The 17,530-nt window shown below is 41.1% G+C and overlaps 1 protein-coding gene across 4 annotated transcripts in view; it reads left to right on the top strand.

Annotated features, from left to right (window-relative positions):
* Positions 1-17,530, top strand: part of RAI14 (retinoic acid induced 14) — a 139,554-nt gene that overhangs the window by 109,669 nt on the left and 12,355 nt on the right. For 3 of the 4 annotated variants that reach the window (XM_034657029.1, XM_034657027.1, XM_034657030.1), the window contains 9 exons: positions 4,951-5,015; positions 8,635-8,692; positions 9,394-9,464; positions 11,093-11,199; positions 11,947-12,125; positions 12,377-12,405; positions 13,721-13,807; positions 14,758-14,844; positions 17,196-17,250. In XM_034657029.1, coding sequence (XP_034512920.1) covers positions 4,951-5,015; positions 8,635-8,692; positions 9,394-9,464; positions 11,093-11,199; positions 11,947-12,125; positions 12,377-12,405; positions 13,721-13,807; positions 14,758-14,844; positions 17,196-17,250 — 738 coding nt within the window. The remainder of the gene's footprint in view (positions 1-4,950; positions 5,016-8,634; positions 8,693-9,393; positions 9,465-11,092; positions 11,200-11,946; positions 12,126-12,376; positions 12,406-13,720; positions 13,808-14,757; positions 14,845-17,195; positions 17,251-17,530) is intronic. The other variant, XM_034657031.1, reaches the window with a different exon arrangement.

Raw genomic sequence — 17,530 nt, 5'->3', positions numbered from 1 at the left:
GACTCAGACGCCTGTTGCTCCACCATCCAGGGTGTGCCTGTGGTCCTTGTAGCCCAAGATGGCTTCCCTGGAATCTGCGTCCCAGCAGCAGCAGCAGCAAGGGGAAGGGCTGGCACAGCCCACGAATGACACACACTTAGATCTCCTTGGACAGAGTGTGATCTGTGGCCCCACTTGACTTTATGGGAAGCTGGGAATTCTGGGCAACAATGTGTCCAGGTAAAAATATCAAAGGTTGGGGCGCCTGGGTGGCTCAGTCGGTTAAGCATCTGCCCTCAGCTCAGGTCATGATCTCAGGGTCCTGGGATTGAGCCCCACATCAGGCTTCTTGCTCAGTGGGGAGTCTGCTTCTCCCTCTTCCTCTGCCTGCTGCTCCCCCTGCTTGTACGTGCTCTCGCTCTGTCAAATAAATAAATAAAATCTTTAAAAAAAAATCGAAGGTTTTGTTACACAAGGAGGTAGAGACAGAGATTGGAGGATAACGTGCGTTTTATATCTCACACCCATATCTTAAATTTTCTCTGATCCCTTTAAACACTTAACTTTCAAAATAAAATGTCTTTTCTCACAGAAGAAGAGAGACTTAGGAGAGTGAGAACTGAGGTATGGAAATATCATAATGTGTAGTCCTCAGAAGGAAGAATGCTTGGGAACCCTTACTTTTCTCTGGGGTTTCCAAGGGCTGGTTGAGTTTTTGTTTTGATTTCCAGGTGGACTTCCATTCCTTTATGCCCCCTAATCCCACTTAACTTTGATACCATGTAAAGACACAAAAGGTAATATCCATCTTAAAACTCAGGCACTTTAGGGCGCTTGGGTGGTGCAGTCGTTAGGCGTCTGCCTTCAGCTCAGGGCGTGATCCCTGGGTCCTGGGATCGAGCCCCACACCAGGCTTCTCTGCTAGGAGCCTGCTTCTTCCTCTCCCACTCCCCCTGTTTGTGTTCCCTCTCTCGCTGGCTGTCTCTCTCTGTTCAAATAAATAAAATCTTAAAAAAAACAAACAAACAAACTCAGGCACTTTAGAGAATGGGTCGTTTAAACTATACCTGCAAATGATAGCCAATAAAATGTATTTCATATTTTCATTTGGAATAAAGAAAAACGATTGTAGGATTTGTGGTACTTGACTTGCTATTGACTTGCATGAGGGCGGTCAGAAAGGTCGACCATATACAACCACCAGCATAACCTGACCATGAAAATATTTCAGATGGTATACACACACACAAAGAAGTCTTTTAATTCCATATGAAATGCTATACAAATCTATACTGGGAGGGACTAAGGGGTAAATCCATAATTAATAGTAATAATAGTGGTTATAAATATGTCTTTCATACTTGGATCCTCTCCTGGGGATATAACAAGGTAAACGGACCTGTGCTTCAGTGATGAAAATTTGGTGAAAAGATGAGGATTACTAAGACTAATGATGTTTAAATATATTTAAAATTGTAAATAAGAACCAAATTTATACTTTTATTGTTTAAATACAGTCAGCATTCTGAAACTCTGATTTCTAAGAAAATATTTCAGATCTTACCTAGTTCAGTGTTATTCTCTTTATTTTCCTAAATGTTTCTATATTATCTAAAACTGATTTTTCAGACTTTGGCCTTGTTAGCCCTATCTGTATCTTCTGACTTCATTAGTTTCAAATTTTTTCACATGTACTTGAAGGGTGTGTCGGTAATTCCTCTATTAGTTAATTCTCCATTTCCTCCCGTGATCTTAAAGAATTGAATAAATGGTTATTATTTGAGGTAGTTGGGGGAAAGTGTCCCATGGCTAGAATGGCTGGCCATCCTTTTTCCTTTTTTTTTATTTTTTTAAATTTTTTTAAGTCCTCTCTCCACCCAGTGTGGGACTCGAAACTCATGACCCTGAGATCGAGAGTCGCGTGCTCTACCGACTGAGCCAGTCAGGTGGCCCTGGGCCGTCCTTTTTAGACTCCCTTTCATTAATAGGATTTTTATACTCCCTGTAATAGGCCACAACTCTTGACTTACAAACAACACTGGTCTTTTTACTTACAGGCAAACTTCTGCCGGAATGCACTGAATTAGAGTTGCCATGTTATTTGCTTTTGGGAAATTGTTTCCTGATATTCCAGACAGACCCACAGTTGAAAGGGGGCCAGACTTATACACTATCTCATTACACTGAGATTCTGTCGCTAATATAATGTATTCTCTCCAGAAAATTTTGCATTTGGAAAGAGGGTTTTGTTTTAACCTTAGCAGTGAGAGACCTCTCACTTCAGTGTAATGTCCAGGGAATGATGTGTTATTTGGATTTTGAGACTGTTTAAATTGGAAAGACTGCTGTGCTCCTGGTTTAGGAGAACATCGCACAGGGCCAGGGAATAAAAGAATGGTGTTTCTTTAGAAACACAGCACTTACTTCCAGGTATGACTAGAACAATTGGAGTGCAGTGAAGCCCTGTTGTTGATTTTATGCTGCGTTGTTTAAATCTCCCTACCATCTTGTCTCTGGAGAATTGTGTCTTTTTTCCAATGGGCGCTCTTTATGTAGAACAGCTTTTGTCCACAGCATAGCCGAGAGCTAATGCACTGCGTGCATGACATAAACAGTCTTCTACTTACAATCAGGATGGCTTCCAAAAGTTCATCTGTAAGGCGTTTGTTTAAAACTCGGAATGTGTTTGTCCTTAGAAACACTGGTACAGATGATGGTTGGGGGCCAGGCTAGCCCACCGAAGCCTATTTAATGCATGCTGTAACCGAACTCATGCTGTGATGCAGTATACATCCTGGAAGGAGGGGGTCTCATGCAGTAGAAGGAGGGAGAGGATGAGAAGAGGTTTGTCTTCCTACTTCCAAGGGTCTCCTTTCCCAACCTTCCTCACCCTCATCTGTTTCGAGGGGTTGGAGGGATTCCTGCCCTCAGTGTTCTGTATCACCTAAACAACTCCCCTTCATGGATACGCTTAGAATCCTGTAGTTCAGCTGATCTAAGAAAAGGAGGGATCTGATCTTCTGACCTCACATGTGCTTTTGTACAGCTCACTGGGGTCCTAAAACCCTCTAATTTTTAAGTATGTATTTCCTAGCAGTTTGATTCTCTAATAATTAAAGATTTACAGTCAGGGGGTGCCTGGGTGGCTCAGTCAGTTAAGCATCTGCCTTTGGCTCATGTTGTGATCGCCATGTGTTGGTATGGAGCCCTGCAGTGGGCTCCCTGCTCAGCGGGAAGTCTGCTGCTTCCACTCCCTCTGCCCCCACCCCAGTCATGTGCGTACATGTGTGCACGTGCTCTCTCTCTCTCTTAAATAGAGTCTTTTAAAAAAATATTTCTAGTTAGAGTTACAGAGTGAAGACTCTTTCAAAAAGGAGAGATGATATTTGGAGACTGGACCACCATATAAAAGAAATTGTTTTCTCTAAGCCAGTGGTTCTCACCAGGGGTGATTTTGCCCCCAAGGGATATCTGGCAATGTCTGGAGACATTTCTGATCATCACAAATGGACATATAATGGGTAGAAGCCAGAATCACTGCTTATTACCCTAAAATGCATAGGACAACCTCCCTCCCCTCAACACAGCTTCAAATATCAGTAGCGCTGAGGCTGAGAAGCCGTGTTTGAAGCATGTCCCCAAGTGTGGGTGATTAACAGGAGTTACACTGGGTGTATCTTGGCCAAAAAGTTTGGGAAATGGAGGATTTAAGAGTTTTACTATGTGTTCTGCGTTGGCACACATTTGGGTTCCCTCCCCCTAAACTTCCTCCCCAGACATTTGGAATGAGTATACCCTCTAATTCAAATTAACAAGTGTGTATTAAGAACCTATTCATCATCAGTGCTGGACTAGAGACCCAGCAGGGAATGAGACACAGCTCCCTGTCCTCAGTGAGTTCATATTCTGGAGAAAGAAAAAGATCTTCATAAATGTGTGTGTGTGTTTGCTGTGTGGAAGGGGTGGGGTGGGAAGGGGGTATGGGAAGGTGCTCAGTGCAATGAAGAACAGAAGTGAAGCAGGGAGTAAGCATTAAAAGGGTGGCGGAGGAATGGATATTTTAAAAGGGGAGGTCAGGGAAGACCTCATTCAAAAGCACCCTTTCAGGGGCATCTGAGGTGAGAGAGTAAGCATGTGGTGATCTGGAGGAAGAGATTCCAGGCTCAGCGCAGAGCAGCTGGAGAGGGCCTCAGGTGGGAGACTGTCCGGTTGGTAGCCATGCCTTCTGCCTGGAGGCTGCCCCTCAGCCCCTCTTCCCTAGAAATTCTGTAGGCCCATTAGACAGTGGAGAGAGTTGAGTACAGCTCGAGGATTTCTGAAAGCTGACCACTGAGACATCAGAGGGCCTCGTGTTGGAGTCACGTTCTATGAAGGGAACGTATGGAGATACCACTTTAGTAGTGAATTACTGGTTTTACAATGCCTTCCCTTCTTCCACATAAGGATTTTGAATATCTGAAAACTCCAGGTAATTTCCATGCAGGGGCTGGAGCACATCTGGAGGAGAGGGAAATGAAAGGTCGGAAATCAGGATTTAAGTGTGTGGGTGTTTAGAATGTTCTCGGCTGGCGTACAGGCGGCCTCTCTTGGGTTCCTGGTCTGTGGTAGTCGTAGCCTGGTGTGGCCGATGTGGACGCAGGACATCTGGCGTATACACTGACAGCTGAAAGCAGAGCTGAGCTGCTATCATGCATCACTTATAAGCTTCTAGCCCAGATTTTGGGGCACCCCGAGAGAAACGGCACTTGGAGAAGACCCAGAGCATTACCCAGCGAGCAGCACGCTCTGTGTTCTCCGCTCTTTTGTCACTGAACTTCCCAGATAAGAAGCTGAGGCCTTACCCTCAAGAGAAACAATCCCGTCTTTGTTGGGGGACAGTTTATTTCCTCATAGTTATCTTCATTACAGAGATAAGAACAGGATTTAAAGCGTGTGGCCTTTTTTTCCCAAAATGTGTTTTAATCCATTTAGGACACAGCGCTTTGCACCTCGCAGCCAAGAACAGCCACCACGAGTGCGTCCGGAAGCTCCTTCAGGTAAAACGGAACAACTTAAAATGATACATTTTGAAAATTATGTCATTTTAAAAATTTTAAGAGTAACCTTATCTATGAAGGAACACACACACACACTCCTCTAAATGCCATCCCAGAATCTTGGTTTCCGAAGAGGCGTCATTATTTAAATGATCACCAGGGAAGAGATTGTTTCCATAGCAATTGCACTAATAGGAGAAGAGGATCCTAATCAGAATTTGGAGCGTCTTCCTGGGATCCAGCCTTTTTCTCTCCTTGACTCAGCTCCTCATTTACTTTTCTAAAAGACTTGTATCCTTTACATAGTCAATTTTAGAAAATTTTCCTGTGCTGTTGGAGACCCTTGCCACATAAGATCTCCAGTATCCTAGTATTCTCTCTTTCTGTCATTGGCAGAACACAACTCTGCTTGAGAAACAGAACTTCAACCACTGTCCTCATACCGAACTTTTAATGAGCTTTTAGTTCTTAAAGTTCTTGGTTTTATTCTTCTTTATAATTTTAAGCCAACTCCCTGCTTTGCTAACCTCGCCCATTTATAGTGATCGCTTAGGGGGGCGACGTCTGTAAATCTTTCAAGATGAATATTAATGGACTCCGGATAGCAGTCCATACTGTAACACCCAGCTGTTGCCAGTCAGAATGCAAGCTGGTGGTTTTCAGGAAGGGCCCAGAGCAATAAAACCTGAGCTTGGAGGACTGTGTGTTCTGTTGCGCTGTTGTCTCAGCCTTGGTGAGCACTGTGTGGGACCCGGCATCTTGCTTTAATTTGCCTTTGCAATTCTAATGCAGAAATGTGGTCACATTCCTCAGCTTGTCGTGCTCCGCTGATCACACAACTTCTTGTTTTGCGTTACCTGATGCCAGCTGCCGCCAGTGCTGGGAATGTGTAGCCTTAATGGGTCTTTGAAGTGAAATTCAAGAAAAATAGATCAACATCTGTGATGATGATGATGATGATGATTGTTATTAGTATTATTATTATGCGGCATCTCTCTTAAAAGAGTTAAAATAGAGCTTATCTGCCTTTTCTGAGATCTGGCACTCTGGATAAATGACAAATCACTGACTTGTCCCAGTATGCTGTCTCCCATACCCTTGGTCTTCCCTTAATTTTTTTTTTAAACTTATTTGTATTTTAAATCTCCATTCCCAGTCTGGCTTGGCTATCCAGACTTTGCATCTGGCTCTGATTTTCAGGAAGAATGAACTTGACAAGCTGGAAATCCTCATGGTCAGGGACCAGATATTCTAGCCTCTAATGTAATTTTATATCTGGTTATGCAAATGGATTGGTTTTTCTCTGGAATCTTTGAAGCCTTTAAACACTTCCTTGTGCTATTCTAAAATTAGGCCAAAGCATGGGAAGTCGTAACTTGATCTCCATTCTTCTTACCACTGAAGGCAGACAGGCATTTCCCTCTAACATTGCCTATTCTTGCCTCTAACCTGCAAATTTGCTGTTCTTCTTTCTGAATAGATGCTGAAACCTGAGGCTTTGATGTCCTACTAATGGGTTGCTTTCCTGGGGTCCTGGACCTCTCTAGCCAATTCTTCACTTGTGTCTCGGCATTCCCTGCCCTCCCCTCTGCGATGGGACTCTCATCTCCTGCCCTCCCCGACCCTCTGCACTTAATCCCCTTGAGGCTCTCTAGCCTTTGCTCTTACTGTCTGCTGGTGAGACTTCTCTTCTCCAGTAGCTACCACTTTAAAAGTTTGCCTCCTCGAGGCATCGAGCACAGAGTGTTGTGAGATTCTTCACATTCAATCTAACCCCCCTCTCCCACCAAGAGCCTACTAGTCCCCCCCACCCTTTCAACAAGTGCCCCCTGGGCATCATGCACTGTGTCAAGCACTGAGTATATGAACAGAAAGCAGAGCAGCCCCTATCCCGATGGAGCTGGCCATCTCGTAAGCAAATCCCCAAATGCACATTACAAATCACACAACATCATGAAGAAAACTAACAGAACTGGCAGAGGGGAGTGTGCGTGGATATGCAGGGAAGGCCTCATGGAGGAGGTGATATTTAAGCTGAAAACAATTGAAAGAGCCAAGGGGAAAGCATCTCTCGAGCAGACGAAAGAGCAAGTACAGAGGGCCTCTGGTAGGAAAGGCTGTCATCAGGGAGGAGAGAAAGCCTGGGGTAAAACGAGTGAGGAGGAGAAAGAAGGACACGGGGTGCCGGCCTGTGTGGCACGACAGACAACTGTAACTCATCTGAGCACAGCGTGGGACTGTGGAGAGCTTTTAAGGGATTACGGATGATATTCACAGTTTTGAAAGATCACTCTAGTCCTATAGAGACTAGGGGCAGAAGCAGAGCTGTGGAGACCACTGGGAGGCGGCCACATCTTGTCTGGGTGAGAAGGTGCTGGCTTAGCGGAGGGGAGTGTTACGGGGCAGGAGAGAGTAGAACACAGAATTGACAGGGCGTGGTGGTGGATTTGATGGGAGAGGAGGGGGAGGAGGAGAAATCAAAGATGATCCAGTGGGCTCTGGCTCATTGACTAGTTCGGTGATGGTGCTGTTGACAAAGATAGGGACGTGTCAGGAGAGGAAGCCGGAAGTGTAGGCTGGGCTGCGCGTGAGGTGCCTACAGGGAGCAGGAATGTGAGATAGGCAGTGGGTTATCCAGCCCGCGCTCGGAGATGACGGCTGTTGTGTACAGATAAGAACACAGGCGCTAGCCCAGCACGTCTGGGTTTGAATCCTGGCTCTGCCAGTTCCTGTGACTTAAGCAAATTATTAACTTCTTTGTGTATCAGTGTCCTCAAACGAAGATGGGAGTGATAATAGTACCTACCTAGGGTTGTTAAGAGCCTTAAAACAATTCTTTGGGGTGCCCGGCAGGTGATAGCTCCTATGCACTCTTGCGGTGGGTATTATTAAGGTTTCCATTGAGACTCTTTAGCCTCTAGATGGGTGTGGTTGAGATTACCAAGGAAGAGAGCAGCGGTGGACCCCAAGGTTCTGTTTGGCTAACCGAGGGGGAGTGGCCAGGGCAGGGGCGGGGAAACCCAGCTGATGTGGGTTCCAGGAGCTGAGGGGAAGGAATGTTCAGAGAAGGGGGTGGGTTGCAGTAAGAGGAGGACCCAGATGTTTACTGTCTTGGGAAACGTGGGTTGTTGGTGACCGACTAGGGCCATCTTTGTGGGGTCTGGAGGACAGCACGCAGCTGCACTGGGTTTGGAAGTGAATGGGAAGTGAGGAAGCATGGATCGCACATGGGTGGTTCTTGACAGAAAGTTGGTTTTGTGAAGGGGGATAGAGATTTAGGGCAGGAAATGGGGGAAAAGAAGGAATCAAGATGAGAACTCCTAGAGCATGTGTGTTAGCTGGTGGGGATGATCTGCTGGTGATGGGGTGCTAGTGTGAGAAAGAGGACAGGGTGGCCAAAGCAACAAAGAGGTGACCTTTTGCCTAGGTCACGATTACTTGGAAATGAGTCCCACTCCCCCTATCCCCCCCCCAAGTAGGAGACTGTAGACCTTGGAGCACAGCAATCGGGGCTTATTCTATTTATACTTTTCCTAATAAGATACATCATAACCTTGCAGGAGAAGGATGAATTAAACAGAACTGAATTTTATTATGTGTATTTATTTTTGTCTTCTAGTCTAAATGCCCAGCCGAAAGCGTTGACAGTTCTGGGAAAACAGCTTTACATTATGCAGGTGACTTTCAGTCTCTTATTTATCTTCTGCCACAAGAAATACTAAATTTTCCTTTTCCTCATTCAAGCCATTTTATTTCTGATGCTGTTGTCTGTTGTCATTCCTAGAATTTCCATTTCCCTCAGTTTGCAAAACGTGTGGAGTTGTATCAAGGAACACATCTAGAATTCATCCATGGCCTGCCAATCAGTAAAAATTGTCATGGTTATTATATTATAATTAATGTAAGGTTCTTGTTTAAACTAAGACATGTAGGTTTCATGTAAGGTGTGATACAGATTTTTTGGATTTGGGGATCAGAAGAAACTCCAATTTTATTTATCAGTGTTCTGTCTTACTGTCTGTGAGTATCTGTCACACAGCTCCAAGTAATAAAACGCTGACGCTGAACTCAGGAATGATGAGATTTATAAATTTCCCTTAGTGCTAATCGTGAACAACCTAAGTCCTTACAAAACACTAAACCAAGCACGTGTGTAAGGGCAACTGGTAGCCACTGGCTTTATGTCTGGAAACATCGAAATTTAACAATCATTGAGAACACCTTAACTAACCTTCCTGATACCATTTCTCTTCGGTGCAACTAGAGTAAACGTAGGCAAACTGGGTGGGACACGATCTTTCCGTCCTGAAAAGTGTTTGATGCCCCTCCTTGTGTGAGCAGCGTTGTGACGGGCTGTGGTGTTTCTTCTTTCTCTCAGCGGCACAGGGCTGCCTTCAAGCCGTGCAGGCTCTTTGCGAGCACAAAAGCCCTATAAACCTCAAGGATTTGGTGAGTATCGGGAGGCTGCTAGAGTTGGAGATGGACACTGGTTTCTAGAGCCCTGTGGGCTACTTCCGAAAGTCATGAAGACTTCAGAGACCTAAGCGTTTGGCAAGGCTAGTGCTTTCCAACCTGGGTCCTCTTTGGCCAAATGGATTCAAGTATTCTTCCCATTGGTCCCAGAAGCATTAATAAGCCATGTTGTAACATGTACTCCCTGATGGGTATGTTTCTGAGCTCGTCTGCCATCAACCTAAATATTAATAAGGCTTTACTCTCTTGATTTTTAGAAATAAGAATAAGTCTAAATAGAAGTTCTGTTATTTCTGTTCTTTTCCATGTATCATCTTGGGAACCTTTGGTTAGGGTTTCCCAACTTTGAAGTCTGTTTTTAGCCTATTTTAACCTTCCTGGGCTATTTTGAGAGTAAATTTACCTGCCAGTCACTCCTGGTTACAAAGTTAAGTTTCCCGCCAGAGGATGGGAATTGACACGCATGCGTTATACCTAACGGGGAGATTGTTAAGTGAGTATATAGAATCTGTGGATAAATTCCCACTCCCTGAATCTCAGTACTTTATAACCAGAAAGTATTTATTATAACTTCACAGAGATAACTTTTTAGAAATGTCTGAAATTCTGTTTTAAATAGAGATTCAATCTTTAAGCAGGAATTATATTTTTTAAATTGTCATGTTAAAACCACTGGCTATATTGTAATTTATTTTTTCCTTTGCCTATTTGAATACATCTACCTTAAAAATTACTATCAACCCCATTTGTGAGGTATGTTCAAGGAAAAAGCAGAACAAAAGCTTCTTTTTTGTGGTTTGTATCATTTGAGTTCGGACCCCTGCAGAACTAAGATTGTGGGACTGGTCACCTATATATTCTTCTAGTATTTTTTTCTTTTGTTTTCCGTTGTAAACAGCGTTTAAATTCTGCATTTCCTTGCATGATTTGTATGTGAGTTGGGATCTCATTTTCTTTCCCTTTTTTTTTTTTTTTGCATTTTTTTATTTTATTATTTCTTTACATTTTAATTCCAATGTAGTTAACATACAGGGTTACATTAGTTTCGGGTATATAATATAGTGATTCAACATCATTTTCTTTTTTTAAAAGAATGCCAATTGTCATCTTAAATCCTTCTTTCCATTGATCTTTTATCTAGTCTGGTGTCAGGAATAGACAGACTCTTAATTCCCGTTCTGTTTTGGTACCTGGGAGGTTATGAAAGCATGCCGTCTCTTAGAAGGGAATAGTGGAATGAATGATAGGAAGCATGCAGTTTGCTTGGAGGAAGCTGCCACCACCTGGAAACAGAGCCAGCCCTCAGTGAACATGGTATACTTGCCTTGAGCCTTTACGTACTCCGTGTTCCCCTCTCTCTCACAGCGTCACCAGATGGAGTGATGGTCGCCGAGGGAACGAGCAGCCCAAGAGGCTGAGGTTCCTGAGGAAAAGCTAACGGTGCAGCTCTGTAAGAAGAGCTGTGCTGAGATGTAACGGCACACAGTGGGGACGCAAACTGGCATGGTGGCAGGACAGCTCAGGGATAAATGTGCAAAGACCAGGGCCTTCGCAATTCTGGCGTTTGGTGTCTGAGTTACCACCCGTCTGCATTTGTCTCCTAGGATGGGAATATACCACTGCTGCTCGCAGTACAAAATGGCCACAGTGAGGTCTGTTGCTTTCTCCTGGACCACGGAGCAGATGTAAATTCCAGGGACAAAAATGGAAGGTACCACAGAAATAGAAATCATGGGATTTCCCTGATATCTACATTCTGGGAGTCTCAAAATAACGCAGCTGTCTTTTGGATCATTTGTTATAAAGTGGTTTTAAGTTTTTCATTTTTTGGCCTTTTTTTTTTTTTTTTTGCATAAACTTTATGCCCAACATGGGGCTCAAACTCATGACCCTGAGATCAAGACTCGTGTGTTCTACCCACTGAGCCAGCCAGGCGCCACTCCTGCCTCTTTTGATAATCCAGAACCTGTTTTGACTTAAAAATCTCCCTCAGACCTCTGGGAACATCATTGTATCTGTGATGAGATTGTTGAATACTAAAGTGACTAGGCCATTTCCAGTGGCTTTTCATGCAAAATTAAATGAGAGTAAACATATTGGCTGTTTTAAAAATAGTCGTAATGATGTATAGGTACTTTAAAATGCTTGAGGTGAAAGGAGGACATGATTTGTGCCAATCATATTAAATTCTATCATATTTAAAATAGAAGATTATGTTTAGAAGATTATGTCTATGTTATTTGGCCTAATATAGTTTAATGTTTTGATTTAATCTGAAGTTAAAAAAAAAAAACCTAATTTCATCTCGCTAGCACTACATTTCAAATTCCCTAGAAGATTAAGTATATATGTTTAAGTGTACTTAATCTTCTTTTCCTTGTTTTCAAGATAAATGATTTCCCAAGAAAGTGTTTTCCCATTGTGTTAGTACTAATTTGGTGTCTCCTTTTTTCTTTAGAACTGCTCTCATGCTGGCTTGTGAGATCAGCAGCTCTAATATGGTGGAAGCCTTAATTAAAAAGGGTGCAGACCTAAACCTTGTAGATTCTCTTGGACACAATGCCTTACATTATTCCAAACTCTCAGAAAATGCAGGAATTCAAAGCCTTCTATTATCAAAAATCTCTCAGGATTCTGGTATGTGAAAGAAAATAGCCAGTGTTGTTTTAAATTTATCCACTCCGTTTTCCCCAAAGGGTAAAGGAATGTGTGCAATATGATCAATTGTATTATTCTTTTAAACGTATTCTTGAAGAAAAATGAACTGTTAAATATTGTGTTTGTTGTGTGTATGGGTGTGAGAGTGTGTGTGTGTGTCCCCCACCCAAAGTGGATGTGAGTCATAGTTCTTACAGTTCTTTTTTTTCCCCCCACTTTTTCCTCTGCAGATTTAAAGACACCAACAAAACCAAAGCAGGTATTTATCCTTGGAGGAGAGAAATTTTTTTTGTCATTGTAGCTTGTGGGACCTTGAAAATGTCCTAATTAAACCATTCTGTGGTCCACTAAAAAAGTGACAAAAACTATGTTAAAAATACTTAAAGAGTGAACAATCTTTAGAATAAATGAGCGAAATCTGAAGGGGGAGAAATCAGAGAGGGAGGATGAGCCCTGAGAGACTGTGGACCCTGGGAAATAGACTGGGGGTTTCAGAGGGGAGAGGGGTCAGGGGAGGGGGTAACAGGGTGGTGGGTATTAAGAAGGGCACATGTGGTAATGAGCACTGGGTGTTATACATAACTAATGAATCACTGAACACTACATCAAAAACTAATGATGTGCTATACAGTGGCTAACCGAACATTAAAAAAAAAGAATAAATGATTCATTGTTAGAAGATGGTAAATGTTTTCTTAATGGTTTACCCTGTGGCCAAAGCACGTAACTTTAAACCTTCCTACTTATATATTCATCTTTTTCTGAAATGTACTAATATTTTCTGTTGGTGTAAAAATGTTTGGTTAACTCTGCGAACAAACAACGTTTTAAATGCTTGTGTATCCCATGGATTATAGACCTCCATCCATGGCAGTGTTAGATATTTAATGAGCATAAGAGGTTTAGCTTGCCCTTTCATTTTAATTGGAACTTTTCTAAAATGTCATTAGAGTTACAAAAAGAAATTGAGAAGATTGCCCTGTTATTTTGGAGTTTTGTCCTAAAAACATCATCAGTGTCGTTTCCTTTTTTGAAGAGTTGTCTAGTTGGCTGTTATATTTATTTACTTATACATCAAGATTCTTGAAAAATTATCATAAACAAGAAATAGTACTGAATTTATTAGGTACTAACTGCGTTACTTATTTATAACCTTCAGAGATGACATTTCCCCTTGCCCCCATATCAACATTCCTTAAGGAAAGGAGTGGAAGTAATGCAAAGGTGGTGAAAATACCACTGCTTTGCATTAAGATGGAAGCTAGACTAGGAATGTATCCTGGGTTCTAAATTGGGGCAGACAGTGCCCCATCCTCCACTTTCCCCATTCTCTACACCAACTTAATCTGGTTTTGTCTTGTGTTTTATATTTTCTGGCTATTAAAGCATGGGCTGCTGGAAGAACACTTGGAGCATGCATATTACTTATTTTTATGTTGGTAGCAGATGTCAGATCTTGATAAAGTAAGAAATGCATGAACTGTTGAGGTTTTTCTCATTTGTTTGATGAAGCCGTTCAGACTTTACTAACCGAACTAACCCACCTCCGTTCTTTGGACTGTGATAACTTCCAGCATGATCAAGTCTCTAAACTAAGCTCAGAAAGAAGTGGAACTCCAAAAAAACGCAAAGCTCCACCACCTCCTATCAGTCCTACCCAGGTAAAGACAAAAGCAAACCAACAGTGAACAAACGTACGACAACACCAACAAAAAGCCATGATTTTGTCATTTTTTGTTTAGGCCAAAAACAAATATTTTAGGATTGACCCTTAATTAAGCACATTTAAAATTTTCTTTACTGGTTTTCAATTACAGATAGTGGTATGAAGCATTTTGATTATTAGTATGGAAATCATGTTGATTCTTAATTTATTGCAAGGCTGAGGAATTGAACAGTATCTTTTTTAAAAGCCTCAAGGAATAAATAAAGAGAAGGGAGGGAGGGAGGGAGGAAGGAAGGAAGGAAGGATACAAGGAAGGATACAAGGAAGGAAGGATACTCAGGGAAATTTCTCAAAATCTTATGACAGAAACTTCTTCCTTAAGTGAAGCTCAGGCTACTTTTAGTACCTTGCATGAACAGCTCAAGTAAAGGCAGGGAGGATGGGTGGCTGGTGAGGCAGTTAATTGAATATGAATTTTAGTTGGTTTCTTAAAACACTGCTGAAATACATTTGCCTTTCTAATTACATTGAAGGTTGGCTAATATTAAAAGTTTTCATTTCTGAGCTTATGGTGACTGTTGCCTAGAGGAGGAACCTCGGTGTCTGTGAAATCTCTCAAGTAGTTGAGAGAAATCTGTCCTCTGATAAGTTATGTTAACTATGTGAGCATATTCACTGATAATGTCCTTAACATGCCACAGTTTTATAGGTTTTGAAAATTGCTTCTTGTGACTACAGGAGCAGAGTTACTTAGTTATATTCTGCAAAATTTGGAAAGTATTTGAGGGGCTGCATTAAGTTGAAAATACCCTTGAATTAATTGAGACTAAGGATGGTTACCATTAGATTTATTTGCATTGGTTAAGTAGGTGAATTCTTTGGCATGGAGAAGAAAAGACTTTGAAGAAGCCTTCTTTATCTGTGATTTTCATTTTGTCTTTTAAGTTGAGTGATGTGTCTTCCCCAAGATCAATAACTTCAACACCACTTTCGGGAAAGGAATCCGTGTTTTTTGCCGAACCACCCTTCAAGGTAATTCCTTTCTGTGTTCAATTAATTTTGAATCTTAAGATACAGAATAGATGTGATTTAAGTGGTCCAGCATTGGGTGAGACAGAATAGACTTGCTAGTGGTTGGTTCACCACCTTTGCTTCATGAAGCCCCCTGTTATTTCTCCTGGCCTGGCCTCCAAACACACAGAGTAGAATGAATAAGCCATATTCATTAAGTAATAACTCATTTTCTTCCTTCTAAAAAAAGGTACAAAGATAAGAACTTAATTGATAAGCCAGTCTTCTTACTAAATCAAGTTGATATGTGTCAATCAAAAAGAAAGAAATGTTGATTATTCTCTGTCTTTCTCACAAGTAATGGTATATTTTTAATTAAGGTTTTTTGTAAACTAATATGCATGCATTTTAGAAAATCCGTTCTACCCGATTCTCTAGATTTGTTGTTGGAAAGTATTTTTATAAATGGGAGGATATTTCAATTTACTATCCGTTTATCTATCCATCACTAGGAAATTATGCTTGGAAGGAAAATAAAATTTGTAATTGTTAAAATGAAATTGCAGTGGTATCATTGTGTATTGCTTTCCCCCATCTAAGAATTACTAGGTCAATTTTCTTTGAACTTGGATGCACAGTGATCTGAAAAACATTGTCAACCTGACATTTACCCACTTTAACTGGATTTTATTAGTAAATTCTCAAGATGAATACCTTATTAGTACCCTAATATCTTCGAATCTGATTATGGGTCAGAGGACACAGTGCATTCCCAAGGATAATATTACAAATTACAATTTTCAGAAATAGAATGTAAAAAGATTTTCTTTCATTTCTTTAAACCTTCCCCCCGCACACACACAAAAGATAAATAGTGACACCATTTAGAATGGCTGAAGTTTAAAAATACCAAATGTTGGTGATAGTGTGGAAGAACTAGAATTGTCCTGCTCTGTTGGTAGGAATGTAAAGTGGCAAAACTACTTTGGGGAACTGACAGTTTCTTTTAAAAGTTCATCATACACTTAACATATGATCCAGCCGTCCACTCATTGATGTTTATCCAAGAGAAATTATGTCTCGAAAAATTGTATGCACAAATGTTTGTAGCAGCTTTATTCGCATATCCCAAAACTAGAGACAATCCAAATGTCCGTCAGCAAGTGAATGCATGAGGATAATGAGATATGTCCATACAATTAATTATTACCCAGCCATAAAAAAAAGAAGGCAGAGCTGTCCAGGCAGCATCGTAGGTGGATCTGAAGTCATCATGGTGAGTGAAAGAAACCTGACATGAATCCATACCCATGACATTCCATGTATAGGAATTCTAGATAATGCTGAAAGGAGAGTGGGGGTTGTCTGGGGATAGGGTGGGCAGGGATTGGCTGTGTTGAAGCAGGAGAAAACTTGTAGAGTTAATGGAAACATTCTGCATCTTGATTATGGTTGTGGTTCCATGGGTGTATATCTATCAGAGCTCCTTATACCATAAACTTTAAATGGATGTCATTTATTGTACCTTAAAGTAGTTGAAAAATTAAAATAAACATCTTTTTATAAAGTGAAAAGACAGCTTTTTATTAAGATAAGCACTTGCCAAAAATGAGCCACTTTATTTTTAGCATTTGGGCTTTCACAAAAGTTCCTTTGCTGAAAACTTCTCTCTCTTATCAGGTCTATGGCTCATCTGGATGAAACATAGTAATTTCTGGCAACTCGTCGTATTTTGTTTTGAAATGAAAGTCTGGCTTTGAAGTTGCAAGAATTTTTGCAGTGTATTCATAGACAGATATTCAAGGACAAAGGTTGAGAGGAAATCTTTAGGGGATTGTCAGTCCATGACCGTAAAACTTCTTATTCCCCATAAAATTACCTTTATCTTCCCTGACAGGTCTTATTTACTACAGTTTCTCTTAGAAATATTAATAATAATACATTAATACTAGTTAATTTATGAAATAGTAAAGCTAAAAAATACTTCAAATGTATTTTGATCAATGTATTACCCAGATAGATAAAACTTGTATTTGACTTCATTGTGAAAGTAATATTTTCCATCTCAAGTTTTAGGATGTAGATATAAAGTTATTATAATATTAAATGATATTTCTATTATACTTAATGAAATTTCTGAAAAATATTTTGAGATTATATGCTCTGGAATTCTAACATTTTAGAGATTATAGCTCAGTAGATAATTGTCATTTTTATTCACTTGTATTTTAAAATATTTTCTTTCCTGGGGATTTTCTAACTTCTAGAAGGATAATTGTTCTGTGTCGACTCAGGGAGGAAAATTTGCTTGCTTCTCTCATGGAATACTACAGTCAGGAATATTCTTTTAAATCATTTTTACTTTCCAACAGGCTGAGATCAGTTCTATACGGGAAAACAAAGACAGACTAAGTGACAGCACTACAGGTAAGATGAAGGGGCAGCCGTTTTTTGTTTCTTTGACAGGTGTGTAGTCCATGGCCATTTAAGAGCAAAGGCAGGGCGCCTGGGTGGCTCAGCCATCAAGCATCTGCCTTCAGCTCAGGTCATGATCCCAGGGTCCTGGGATCGAGCCCTGCCTTGGGCTCCCTGCTCAGCGGGAAGCCTGTTTCTCTCTCTCACACTCCCCTTGCTTGTGTTCCCTTTCTTGCTGTCTCTCTCTGTCAAATAAATAAATAAGATCTTTAAAAAAAAAAAAAAAAAAAAA

Source organism: Ailuropoda melanoleuca, chromosome 3 (genome assembly GCF_002007445.2).
Source record: "Ailuropoda melanoleuca isolate Jingjing chromosome 3, ASM200744v2, whole genome shotgun sequence".
In the NCBI taxonomy this organism is placed as follows: Eukaryota; Metazoa; Chordata; class Mammalia; order Carnivora; family Ursidae; genus Ailuropoda; species Ailuropoda melanoleuca.
The sequence above is the reverse complement of the archived record's forward strand: the minus strand, read 5'-3'. Positions and strand labels throughout refer to the sequence as shown.